The sequence below is a fragment of the Argiope bruennichi genome, chromosome 3, assembly GCF_947563725.1.
Source record: "Argiope bruennichi chromosome 3, qqArgBrue1.1, whole genome shotgun sequence".
Classification (NCBI taxonomy): Eukaryota; Metazoa; Arthropoda; class Arachnida; order Araneae; family Araneidae; genus Argiope; species Argiope bruennichi.
Window position 1 is genome coordinate 77,696,693 of NC_079153.1, and position 15,181 is coordinate 77,711,873.

General features: G+C 24.2%; 1 protein-coding gene across 7 annotated transcripts in view; it reads right to left on the reverse strand.

Annotated features, from left to right (window-relative positions):
• Window positions 1-284: 284 nt before the first annotated feature.
• LOC129963443 (transmembrane protein 68-like) overlaps window positions 285-15,181 on the reverse strand; it is a 108,448-nt gene continuing 93,551 nt past the window's right edge. For all 7 annotated transcript variants that reach the window (XM_056077812.1, XM_056077811.1, XM_056077814.1 and 4 more), the window contains 7 exons: window positions 13,829-14,003; window positions 12,418-12,585; window positions 11,290-11,483; window positions 10,429-10,492; window positions 7,662-7,737; window positions 6,020-6,083; window positions 285-1,655 (listed from right to left, as the gene is read on the reverse strand). In XM_056077812.1, coding sequence (XP_055933787.1) covers window positions 1,545-1,655; window positions 6,020-6,083; window positions 7,662-7,737; window positions 10,429-10,492; window positions 11,290-11,483; window positions 12,418-12,585; window positions 13,829-14,003 — 852 coding nt within the window. In that variant the 3' untranslated portion in view covers window positions 285-1,544. The remainder of the gene's footprint in view (window positions 1,656-6,019; window positions 6,084-7,661; window positions 7,738-10,428; window positions 10,493-11,289; window positions 11,484-12,417; window positions 12,586-13,828; window positions 14,004-15,181) is intronic.

Consider the following 15,181-nt stretch of genomic DNA (forward strand, 5'->3'; position numbering starts at 1 on the left):
AAAGACAATTACATAAATAAAATATACAGGGTCCTTTCATTAAGTATTCAGTTACATTTTTTTTTTTTTTTTTTTACAAAAAAAAAGTGGATTCTTTAATTATAAATTAAACCTTTAAAACTCATTAAAAGCAAATTTCTAAATAGCTGAATCCTAATTCATATACAAAAGTGTAATTTTGCATACAAGCAACATCAAAATTATTGTATACATAACAGTTCTTAAAAAATTAATCATTGTAAAAAAGGTAGTTAAGAGCTTCTGGGTAATGCTTAAACCTTAAAAAAAAAAAAAAAAAAAATCAAATTAAGGAATACACAAATCACACATTTCAGGATCAATTTTTCACAGAAACAATTGTAGTGCAGTTGCCACAAATTCTAATTTCCTCTTATGCAAGTATGTCTAAATTTTGTTTGGTTGCATTCTAAGCTCATATCATTTCAAAAATATTTAAGTTATTTTTATTATTAAAAATATTAATTTCAATGAAGATTAATTAACATGATACCAATGGAAATTTTATGGAATGATTAAAACTGATTTTAATGCTTTAGGAAATATGTTTTATTAGCACTTAGAAATAAAAAAAAAAAAAAAAAAAAAAAAAGGTGTTAAAATTTTTAACAACATATGAAATTTTTTTTTTAAGTGATGAAAATTGAGCTAATATTTACATTTAATATACGTCTTTCCAAAAGACAGATGTCACTTCAATTACCAATATGGAGAAAATCTATTTTAGGCGATAACATACAATGACATAAAAAAAAAATTGTGTGACTGTACATTGGTAATAATCAAAGCTTAATACACTACCGATAGAAATAAAAAAAAATATTGGAAGCACATATAATTATAGTAATACTGATTTTTTTTCTAGATACCCTGTATAAAATTAAAAATAACACATTCTCGGAAAGTATCTTTAAATCCTTTCATTAAGTACTCGGTTATTTTTTCGATATACAGCTAAAATTCTAAACATTTTATACTGTGCTAAAAAACTAATCTGTATTATATATAAGGATAGTTGGAATTACAAATTCAATATAAGAATTTTTAAAATGTTAAGAGAGAAAAGACCGATTATTTAAATTACAGAATACACAAAAGTTTTCCACCAAGTTATATGGCATCTCAAAATTTGTACTAATTTCTTTTTCTTTTGAAATTTACTTAAATTGTTATTTAATGTACTGAATATTCACAACCTGAAATACAATATAAAAAGCTGTACAATCCTGAAAAGCTCGTTAAAAAGAATCAATCTGATTAATGTATAAAATAATTGCATCCTATTCATTAAGGGGCAAAAATAGTATTACATGTGAAATATTTTTAAAATGTTGAATTAGAAGTAGCTTTAGTAAATGCAATTTCCTGTTTAAAAAAATTTCACAAATATATATACTTCAATTTGAGGGAAAAAATACTGTCTGAATTGTATGCAAATACATTCATGCATTTTTGCAAGTGGATGATGATCATGAACAGTTGCAAATACAGACTTGAAATGAAATGCTGTTTAGATGGGCTAACTTTTAGGAATGCTTCGATTTGAAGAGGTACTGGAATCTCTCTAGGATACTGCGAGTCACATTACCAGGTAACTTTTGATGGGTTTTGATCATTTCTTCCATTTTACTAGATACCTACCAAAAGAGAAAAATAAAGTTCAGAAATTTGTATTTTCCAAAAGTTTTTAATAGAAGAGAAAAAAGCATCATGAATATTAATTATGATGTGACCAATGAGTTTTTTTCCAGCTCATTCTGAACTTTGCAAATTAGATTAAAAAATTTAGAAGCTTGATGAGTAAAAATAAAGCAACTACAATAGCCTCTAAATGAAACATGAAGTATTACAAATTATCTTTTTATATGAAGTAAGTGCCGATAGAAGAGTAAATATTTTGAAGGATTTTGCAGTCATAGATAATAACCCAAAATAAGTTTTTATTGTGGATTCATTGGTCACATATCATATATATCTTAGATAAAGGAAAAAAATGTTGCAAATTAAGGAAATCTAAGATTTTATTTTGAATTATTCAAGCCTAGATCATTAAGAAAAACACAATGTGTGAAATAAATCATAAAATAGAAATTAATGGCAATAGTATCTAAATGCTTATACATTTGAAATTGAAATTTCCCTTCAGTTAAGAAGTGAAACTATGAAAAATCAATGATACTCTAATTCTATGAAGATTGTAATGCTATTTGTATAATCAGATCTATGTTAGACACAAAAACTGTTGGAATTAGATCTTGAGGATTAGGAAAAACCAATAGTTGACATAATTAATACATGTTTTTATGTTTGATGAAAAAAATTAAATTAATTAATTTTAAAAGTGCAAGAAGATTGAATTTATTACTTAAATATTTTGAATGATCATAAGAAAAATTTGAAAGGTACTACCATTTTTTTAGAATGATCAAAATTGATTTGATGTTCTTCCTCTAGCACAAAACAATGGACATTAAATTTTTGAACTATCATGAATATAATTATGGAAATTAGTACCAAAATCAGAAACATAATTACGAAAATAAAGGGAACAAAATAAATACCTTTAATATGCTTTATAAATATTTGACTTGTTAATTGTAAGTTAAATATTAAATAGTTATTTTTAGTATTCAGCAGAAAGTATCATTATCACTTATGTATTTGAAACTAATAAAACATTTTTAAATAGAAATAAAATAACTAAAAAGTTGAAACTATCAATAAATTCTGATGTAAAATTGCAGAAAAAAAAAGTAACCACCCACTTTATTATGACATGGTTCACCAATAAAAAAAGGTATATCAATTAACATACTCAAAGATTTTTGAATTAAAAATTTCATAAAGGGCCATTTATATATTGAAATAAGAAAGAATTTGAAAATTCTCAAGGTCAATTATTTTTCTCATCAAAGTTTAAATTACATAAAAATTATTCCTGGAAACTAATCTTCATTAGTTTAAGTCTATTCGAATCGAAAGTGAGCTGACAAAATTGACTTTCTACCAGAAAAACTTAAAAAAACAAATGTCATTATTTAGACCAAATAATATTAGTTTTTTTATTCATATCTTTAAAACTAAAATCATCATTTGGCCTAAACTCTTTTCTTTATGAAAATATTATGTATCTTACTCATTTTGTATATATATATATATATATATATATATATATATATATATATATATATATATATATATATAACATCAAAACATAATTTTTAATATGTGACAAAAATTTCAAAATTACAGTTTAAAATTTTTTTAAATTGCAACATATTTAAATTTATATAAATAGAAAAATAAGACCATTTTATGGGGACATGCAAAATTTCAGTTTATTCCTAAGAGTAGTTTTCCCATTACATTAATTTTTCAGTCACAACTTTCGAAATGTTGATAGCTTTTTATTTGACATTGAAATGCTACTGACTATGCATTCTTTGAAGCAAATATAATTTTTCATGTTGTTGTAACATAAGAATATATATATAAAAACATTTGTCAGAATGACAAGGGGTGAGGCAAAGAAAGAAATGAAAGTAACAAAAAAATTATTCTTTAATATTTTCTTAATAGTTGTTACTTTTAAATGTAGAGGATAGTCTCTGTTCTGGCAAGTTAGAATTTTCACTCACTGGTTCACATAATTTCACTTACAGAATATAATAAATTATAGAAAAATTGAATTTTATTTTCTAATAAATAGGTAGGATTAACTATTTAACTTTATAAATATTCTGATGAATTATTTTTTACTAATAATTTATTATATATATATTTTTTAATAATTTATAGATAACGAACTTCATACTTTTTTTTAACAAAAAAAGGATAATTTGTGTCTGCTTAAATTTACTGGGGTTTATTTAAGTGCATATTTCTCATACAAGCCTCAAACTTTATAAGATTAATCTACTGTAATTAAAAGTATTGTAAAAATAATGAAATTAAATTCAGCCATTAAAACTTTATTCGATAATGTATCGAATAATAATATTTTGGATGCAAAATGTATCTTGCATTTATTCCCTATTTAATTTCCAATAATTCCAGTTATTCACCAAAGTACCGATTAATATTTTATTTAGTATTTTTTTGTCAGCATAAAATTATTTTTTTAAATATTTAAATAAAGTGCAAAAGTGAATAAAATAAAACCGAAAAACAAATTTCAATTCTTTTACTAAATAAAAAGCTGTCCTTTGTCCTTTTGAAGAGAATTCCAAACTTTTAAGATTAATTATGTTCATTTGTAGAAAATAACATTTAGATATGTTATTACAATTGGTATTACTTTTGATTTTATTACATGCTCTATTGATTCTATTGTGTTTAAGCAAATGGATTCTAATGTAAAAGTTTGACTATTAAGTTATATTAATGGTTTCTCCATGTAGCCATCCATGGAATAATTATTCTTATAATTATATATAATAGTTCTTATAAATTATATCTTCTTTCAAATTTCTATTCATATAACAAGCAACAAAACCTATGAAAAATATTGCTTAAAAATGGAATAATGGAGATTACAGATATCAGTGAACATTTAGAGCGATGTCCTGCAATTTGTTTTTCTCATCTGTAACATGCTTATAAACCTGCACACATAGTTTCATAAAATGAAATCTTTCACAACCAAAAAAGTATTTGCATAAAACACTAAATTACCAGCATGGAAGAAAACTGATTAATATTTATCAGCTTGCTTCTATGCTTGTAAAATACATTGGTACATTATTTCATGTCTATAAATGGTAAGCAATGGTAATAGGAATAGCATATACTGATTAAGAAATGTAAAAATAAAATGTAAAAAGAATAAAAATTAGTTAACTTTTTCCTCTCTCAATCGATAAGATAATAATTTTAACATTAAAATTGACATTTCTTTTAAATAATAAAAAATATATTTCATTTTATTTCTTTTACTTGTGCTTATTTGAGGTTTGAACTTGCAACGTTAGGGTTCATAGCCGAGTAACATAAACACTAGACAAAAGTGATTGCTCTAATTCGGAGGTTGTTATCTGGCTTATGAAGTTACCACCACATACTTATATAACAAAACTTTCAATTTTTGTACTTCCAGCAAAACTTTGAAAGCTCTTTAATATTTGTGTTAAGGAATAAAAATTCTCAAAAATTTTCATTACAAGTATTTTGTGAAGAATGAAGTAGCAATCAGTTTTAACATGTAAAAAACGAAACTTTATGAAAATTTTATGCAATTATCTTTTAGTATTTATTAGTACCTTTAAAATGGTAATTCTTGTTGATTAATTAATAATTGATTATAGGTAAGGTAATTGATTGTACAATAAATATGGGTGGCTCATTTTTCCTCCCAGAATACATAAACATCAAATAGTGTTAAACTTAAAATATATTCAAGACAAATTTTCTCAAACTAATGCTGTAAATCAGTGTTAATTAATATAATTACTATAAATTCTTTAATTTTTTAGAATAAGTTTCAGTGCAAAGCTGATTTATAGACTTAATCTCTGTCACACAGGCATATCTATATCCTGGAAAACTGTTTTATGTATAAAAATTTTTTCCTTTTTTTTTTATTAAAATAATGATTTATTAAAAACTGATCTATCTAAAAAAATTTTTCTTATTAAAAAAATCTATATGTAGTTTGAAAGCAAAATGTGAAGAATATAGAAGAATACTTTTAGATAATATGATAGGTATAGGACATGCAACTTTTCATATAAAAATATTAGCTATAGGGAATTTCACATAGCTTTACATTCTCTAAGAAATAGTTAAGTAGAAAACTGATTTTTAAAAATGAAGCAAAAATTACACAGAGTAGTACATGCAAAATCTGTAACAAAAAATTAAGTCAAAAGTATGTAATAAATCCTAAATCTAAGTGAAAGCAATAATTTTAAAATATTAAATGAAAAATACACTGACTTAAAAATTCATAGTATTACATAACTATTAGATTATAATTAAACAAGAGAAAAAAATTAAATATTACCCTTTCTACCATTTCTTCTGGTGTTATGGCAGGATCATAAGGAATAGGTTCTCCAACATATGTCCTAAAAGATTAAATCAATATTTATTACTTAAAACTGATAAAAAATTTAAAATTAAAATCTAATTTAAAGACTTGAAAACATTTAATTTATTAATCAAAATACTTAAAGCATCAAAACACACTTTAAAGAATTAAAAAAAAAAAAGTAATATTATACTGTTTGATAGCATTAATATCCTATATGATATAGTAAGCATTCTATAATCAGTCCTGTATTTTGCTACAATTATGCATTTATGTAAAACAATACCCAAAATATTTACAATAGAGGCATACTTATCGATGAAGTAAGATTAAAACGCAAGCAAGAATACAAAACCTGTTTCATTTTATCCATGAGTCACTGTTGAAAGCACCACAATTACAAAGAAAGAGAAAATAACTAAAGAAAACTAAATTATGTCCTAATTTGAAGCAATACAATTGGGATAAAGATAAGAAAATGTTTGTTAAAAATTAAAATGTTTGAACTTATAAACTGTACTTTTGTTCAAATATAAGCAGTTTTAATGAGCTTTCAAATTAAAAATTTTTATCTTGATGATATATTTCAAATTTTAATTGCTAGAAAGATTAACATTAGTTTCGATTAGATTAACATTTAATTTCTTCCCCCATTGGACACATATATACTGATCATTGTGATTAGTTACATGTCAGTGTCAGAATCAGAATAGAGAGGAGATTAACTATAAGAAATTTGCAAATTAACAGAATGACAAATTAACAGGAAAAGTGACAAATCTATTGTAAAAAAGATATCCAGTTAGCAAGTGAATGCCAAATATCAAGAAAAGGACGTTGTTATTCTTAACGGATAACAGTATAAAAATTTGTGAAGTGAAAAAATCTTAAATAATACAATTATAAGAACTCGGATACTATAGAATGTTGCACTCTATAGTATTATTTAATATTCAATAATATTATATCATACTGCAAATATTGTTTTAATGTAATATTATACATTATATTTACGCTATGAGGAAGGATGATTAGTCTTAAAATCACCATAAAGCATTATTTTCACTTGCAACAGACTGTATTTTTGGGTTAACTGTCTTCTTTTCTTGGAATAAATTTAACCTGAATCACTTATTTTAGTGTATATGAATAAAATAACATTTTCCAGAAGTATTGTTTTCCTTCTTTAATATCTTTTTGTGTAATTAATTGGAGTGTTAATAAATGAATCATAATTAAATAAAGGTAGAATTCAATATATATTTAATATCCTTAGCACACTAACTGCCAAAATTATTTGAAGAAATCTTGCAATGTGCCATCTAACATTGGTTACAGATATGCATCAAAACAGAAACGGTGCTGAGAAATCCAATAGTCTTGTAGCATCTTGGGTGAAACACAGGGTAGACAATCAATGTGTTTAAAATAATTATTCATAAAGCAAAGAAGGGTAATTTTTATATTAATCTACATTTGAAATAATAATTGGCTAATTTGAGGAGCATATATGTAAGTTTGAAAAAAATTACAGAATTAAGTCAAAAATTAATTTTTCATTAAATCTTAAAATCAAACTGTAGGTTAGAAGCAAACTGAAAATCTGCATACTCACTTCAGTTTAGTGGGAAATCCACCATAGATAGGAACAAGAGGAATGCGAGTTTTTTCATACAAAGAGCGTAGCCATTCTGAAACAAAACAATCTAATAAATGTACAGTTACAATAATTAAGTAAGACAGTTATAAAAACAATATTTTAATGGCGGGAGAATTCTTAATTCAGTTTTTAAAAATTTTGATGCATTGCAATTTGAGTACAAAAAGTTATTTGGATTGAAGTCAATGCTAATTTTATAGTAAAACATTTGTGAATTTATGAAAATTAATTTTGGAAGAACAACAGTGTCAAAAATTTTATTGATAATTTTTTGAATAAAATTTTGTTCCAGCAATTTTGTATTTTAACATTATTTTGCCAATCTGCATTTACATAAGATATAGTTAACTGTTTGATAAATTCTCAATCACCATTCTATATTATATGATGTATTTTAATTTCATAGTTATTAAAATATACATAGTTATTCATAGTTATTAAAAACACATTAACTTATTAAAACATAAATAAAATCAATTTATTTAGTCACTTTCATAAAAATACATGGCTCCAGTTTTCACTTGTATGGAAATCAAAATAACCAATTAGTTCAATTAAAAAATATTTAATTTTTTTAACTGCATTCATCAGCAATTAATAAAAATTTAAGTAGGATGGTAGTAGAGTCAGACCTACATAGCATGGCAAGGGAAAATAGCAAAATAGTGTCATGCTTCTTCCTCTTTATCAAAACCATAAACAGCATATCTCCTTTTCCCTTCTAATTTGAAACTTTAAGTTGTGCTAAGATTTCAATGATACCAAAATATATATCGAAAGCATTTTTGAACTTACATGATTAACATTTTACAAAATACCTTCAATTTCATAATGTCAACCAATATTTAGTAATAAAAAAACTTGTTTTGTTCATGAAACTCCGAAATGATTAAGTACTCAAACAGCCAATATTTATTTGGTTATTTACATTGGAAAATTGCAATTAAGTTTCTAAAAGTAAGATTTTTAATAGATTATTTTGATCAAGCATGACTAAATCTAAATTACAATAAATCCACATTGCTTAGTTATATAGCACATATCTAAACTACTTAGAATTGAACAATAAATTAATTATTGAAGTATTTTTATTCGGAATCAAATAAAATTATTAACTAATGAAATGCAAATAACAAAAATGCAGAAAAAAAAATAGTTATAACAGCAAACGTTTAAATCATTCATTTACATAAGCAACACATACCAAATAATAATTCTAAAATATAAATGAACATATATTGATAGTAATATACACAAGCGAGAAAAAAAACTGACTTTCATTAGCAGCAAAAAATCTGAAAATATATATTTCTTGATGAAGAAAATACATATAAGTTAAAACTGTTTTAATATAATTTTTTTCAGCTTTAAAAGTTATCTTTGATTCAAATAATTATAATAATAATTTTTTTATTAGATTAAAAACTATTTTTAATCAATGAAAGTTATTTTTAATCTGATTATATTGCAGATATAAAACAAAAGATACTTTACAGGGGATAGACTTAAGGGCTTTAGATATTTTAAAATAAGGGAAACTGACATTTTCTTATTTAATACATGGTTAAAAATATTTATCGCCTGAAAATTTTTTAATTCATTCAAATAGTTCAGGTACACTTAAAAAAATACCACAAAACAAACCTAATTTTTATATAAAAGTTAATTTGTGCTTAAAATCGTATATCTAGAGAGAAAAATCTAAACACAAGAAAAACAAATGACAATAATAATGATAAAATAATTAAGTTAGTGTTAAATTTCATTAATAAGAACTACTATTACAAATCATTACAAATTTTTATTAAAATAGAAAAAAAAAGTTAAGCTAAAATTTTACTTTTTAATGATTTAAAAATGTAAAAAAATTTGGATACCAATTTTCTTCGAGAAACATTAAAATTTTGCTTATTATTTATTTTTTTTGTTTCGAAAAAATATCTAAAATGTACACATTCTTGCAGTCCAAAGTATGGCTCTTTATCATATTTTCAATTTTAAAATCTTTAAGAATATATTTATTCTTTTTGAAATCATCGTACAATGAATGATCACAGAATAAAGCTAATGCAACTAACTGATCACTCAGTTTTGTGCCCCCCCCCCATAGTGTTGCCCAGTGAATATGCCCTGCCTGCACAACCCTAATTGTGCATTGGATCATAATAAAATAATTTCATCACCAAAGAATATGATAATGGAATTTAGTATTTAAAGAAAAATAACATTTCATTTTCTTGCATGAGTGAAATGACATTTTAATAAATAAATTACATGAAAACAACTTACAATATTTTAGATAACAATGACCTGAAATTTGTTTTTGGAAAATGATACGATTTTAAACATAGCATCTTGAGAATAAGCAAATACATGATGCAAAGATAAAGAATTTATACTGATATACATTTGCAAATTTCAAATAACTTATATTTAATTTCCAGAAGTATCTTATTTTAGAAACATTCATTACAAAAATAAATTCAGTTTTAAAATTTGAGATGAATAAATCAATTTTATAATTTTAAAAATATATATGTTATACACAAGAAAAACTTTTTTGTACTTTTGATTTGCAGTTACAATTAAATATAAATAAGAGAAAAAGACATTCATTTAAAATCTACATAAAGAGTTCAACAAATACAAACACTAAGTTTTACATACTTTAATACAGTAACAAGAGTTCTTAGTACAATGAATAACAAGGTACATTACTTACTGTTTCCAAAAGTGGGCGTGAAAAATGCTTCTCTAATGTTTTCTGTAAAAACTGGAATAACTGGCTGAAAGAAGAATTGCATTTTTTCAAAGAAAATGATAAACTTTTAGAAAAAAATTCTAAAGAAAAAAAAAAAATTTTTTAATTGGACACGCATTCTGTTTCATTTACTATGTTTACAATATAAATATGCATATTTCCAAACAAAGAAGAAAAAATGTGCTTCAGAGTATGGTCCTGATCAAAAAATGATCCTGATCTTTATTTCAAAATATTCTTTATTTTTCCTAAATGGGTATTCAATACTACATGCAAACTAAAGTAAATCAATATTATTTATCACATCTAAATGAATGAATGCAGAAAGTGAATTGATATATTTTTAATTAGGATATTAAAAACTATAATATTCATTATTTAGGAGAAATTTTTGCACATAAAAATACAACAAAAAAGCAACAGTGATTTAAAATAATTTTCCAAGTTAAGAATGCTATCTAAAGAATATATATATATATATAAAAAAAAACGGACTTAATGAATTTTTTGGAACTCAAGAAAGAACAAAATTGAAAACTTAATTAGAAATGTGAAATTCACTAGTTAATTATAAACTATAAAACAACTTTTTTCTAGTACTTATTTTAGTATATTTTTAGATTAAATATTACATTGTTTAAGATATTGTAACTATTTTTTTTACCTGTAATTAGATGATCGCATACATTTTTAAATGCTGAAGGAACTTATTACCAACTTCAATAGAATTAAAAGCACAATTAGTAACATACATTTTTCTGAGACAATATTTTAAAGATAAATGTTATTTTTAGAATTAATAGTTTATAATGATTAACCAACCACTTTAGCTTCCATGGCAACTTTAGCAAAACCCTTTCTTGTGCCCCAGATGATAGGGTAAGTTTCGTCTCCAAATAGAGCTTCACGTACACCACCTGGTGCTATAGCAAGGAGATTGCCTTTCTTCAGAATGTTTGCACATGTTTCAATCGTTCCAGGATAAACTTGGAAGCAATCAATCAAAGCATCAAATGCTATAAAAGATATTGTTAAATATTTCAAAGTAAATTAGAATTTATTAACTAAAATAGTACAGGAGAAAAAAAAAAATTGTACATTGTGAAAATGAATCTTTTTTTAAACTCCAAGAAGTAAAATTAGTGGCTACAAATTAAAAATAATCAACAAAAAGTACTTAACAAAACATTACTGTTTTTATTAGACATTATCAACATGTTTTTTTAAAACAATGTCTTCATAAAAAAATATTAATAAGCAGTCTTATTTTATTGCACTTTTAAGTACATTTTGATCATTAGATCAAAAATTTAGGAAGAAAAAATAATTAAAATATACATAAAAAATTCCGATTTTAAAAAATGATGAAATACAATGAGTATTTCATCATTTTCCATTACTCTGCTTGACAAAAAAAAAAAAAAAAAAAAAAAAATGATAAAGATATGAAAATTTTAAAATTGTATTTCTTGCATAACAAATATAAAAAAACTGCACCTTGAGGGAGAATTCATTTTGATGGAATTTGATATTCAAAATGGCAACTTAAAAAATTATAATGGTATACTAAATACTATCAGTAGTAACCAATCATCAGAAAAAACTAATGATCTTCAAAATGAATAATTTTAGCTTTACTGAAAACTGTAACATATAAGGAAAAAAATATACACATAGCTGTTTCCCATAAAATTAAGTGAAACCCTCATGCACTTTTTTTCTATAGAGATAGCCTAATCTGTAATTTTGAAAACCTGTCAGGCAATTTTTAATGATGTAGAATGCATTAATAGCAAATTTCTTTCACACATATTAAAGGCTTACATACACTGATTTGAAAAATAAACAAATTATTTCCACATCCTATTAAATTAAAACAGTAAAATTACTGATTCAAACAACTTCTTGATTACAAAATATCAGAGTTTAACATTATTTCAATTTACAAACCTGGAAGATGAAATAAGAATCTATCTCCAACAGCACATATTAATCTTTTCTTGTATAAGATAGATTTGGACAGTAAATAGTACCAATCTACTGGCATTGCTCCATGATAAAATACAACAAGTGCTGGGCCTTCACTTGGAATATTTTCCAGGCCTTGAATTTCATAGCCTAAAAAGAAATAGATTATTGCTTGAATAGTTATTTATTATGGTGCAATCACAGTTAACACTTATCAATATATAAATTTAAGATCCAAATATTTTTAAGCATTAAAGTCAAGAGAACATTAAATCTATTTTTAAAGGCTTCTCATATGCTACTTAAATTCATAATACATATTTAAAACTTTTTTTTTTTGACATGGTTAAATATATATACCTAACTTTTAGAATATAAGGGACAAAGACCACTTAAAACATCTTATCTTTAAATGAAGTTTTGAAGAGAAACAGGAAAACTACTTCCTCCATTTTCATGTTATTGGAATGTAAGATCTGTAGTTTCAATCAATCACTTTAAGAGAAATTTACTCTAGTATTTCTATATTGGAAATAAATTTCGACATCATAAGCAAATACTAAAATACGATAGGAAAGCAAAATAATATTTAAGAGCATTAGAAACAATTCTTTTCCTCTTCACTATAAATTATGATAGTAGCAAAAGGAAAAAACACTCATCATTGCTGGTACAGCTATACATGTCCCATATGTAAAGGAAAAATTAATCAAAACCGATTTTACAACCTCAGTATCATATGTAAGGAAAAGGTTAATTATTTTTTAATCATAATGTAAAAAAATTGAATTTTTAATTATTGAAAACATTTTATTATCAATTCCAAGTATGTCATGATTAAAAAAATTCCAATGCTGCCAAAATACATTTTTTGTAACCTATATTATATATATATATATATATATATATATATATATATATATATATCAGATTCTAATCTCACTTGAAGAGTTCAACAAAAAGCTGTTAATTTTGTCAAAATGATTTACTGATATGAAACTTTCATTTGCAAACAATGACTAATGAACTTGCATCATTCTTAAAAATTAAATCATTTCTCCCCCCCTACCCACCCACCAAAAAAAGTAAATCAAATAATTTTTTTTTTTAATATCCAGGGGGGAAAAAAGAAGTGATTTTGAAACATGAGATATAAAAAACATTGATTAATGTTTAACTAATTCTTTAAAATAACTTCATGGCTTATTTACAGAAATAGAATACATATGTATGTACCACATTATTAATTTCCTTAGTTCCCTTATTAATTTATTGAATTTTATAAATGATATTTTTGGATTTTTAGAAAATCATCTTAAGCAGTATAATTACTTAAGTGAATATTTCAGGATTGGAATAATAAAGAAAAATAATAAATAATTTGCAATCTTACCATACCAGAAGCGAGCCTGAAAATCCCAAAGACATGCTAACATATACCTAGCTGGTTTCCAGCATTCAGGAGTAAAAGTATACCCATTTATTTTATAGTAGTACCTATAAGCTTTTAAATATAAAGCAGATATGTACACCAAGCCCATCATAACTAAAGGCAGGAAAAATATTGCCTGAAAATGACAAAAATATTAATAAAAAAAGGCATGTGTGGAACAAAGATACATTGTTTAATAAAGTATAGTTATTAGGCTAAACAATTATTTATACTGAAATACAAAATAATTGCAACAAAGATTTATGTATTGCAAATCAATTGTAACAAGGCAAGTAAAAATGTATGCAATTCATTAAATGAAATTCAATCTCATTTCTAATTATACCAGATAAATTTAAAGTAAAATTATAACCTCAAATATCAAGATGGTTATTTTTCTCATATCCATAGTTTAATTATATTAACATCCATTTTTAACACATTGACTGGCATATTATGCACCTATGCGTTACAAATAATATATAATTGCATCAAACCATTGTCTTATCAGAGGACCTCTTCTCTACTACAGTTAAGAGATAGCAAAAAAAGTGTAATCTAATTAGATAGATGGCACGAATATCAGGCATGATCCATGGCAGAGAATGCACTAAAGCAACACTAGGGCCATTTTACCTATATCAAGATAATATGCAATATTGTGTTAAACACCATGATTAATTTTTTAAAGTATTTATTCATGGATATTTTTTTTCATTTTGTTCAGTAAAACAAGTAATTTATTCCAAATAGTTCATAAATTCAATATTGAGAAATAAATTGTAATAAAAATTTTTAAGTGTAATTTTACATTTAGTACAACATACAAAACAGACAGTTTCATTTGTTTCACCTAAATAGTAATTAAATTAAATTGATTTCCTCATTTATAAGAGTTGTTTAATATTAATTGTAATATAATTTACAGCATAAATTACAAATTTAGGATACATATTTTAATAAACTAGCAATATTTCATTTTTGCTTATTATTATAAATTTAACCAGCTTTTCAAATGTTTTTAATGAGATTTCAAGTTTATATACATTTTGAACTAACATAAATAAAATATGCTCAGCATATTTAAATGAAAACATTCCATATTGAAGTGGTATGCCAGCTGCATTTAACGACATTGTCTAAAAATTTAAACAACTCATGTAAAGATAAGAACCAACAATCCCAGAAGGAAAAAAGACAAAAGCTTACATTTAACTATAGTTAATTATTAAATTAAAAAAAATCAGTGATATAAAACAAGATGCTGCTCAAATAATTCTGAAATGTACTAAGGAAATTGAATAATGAGCAAGA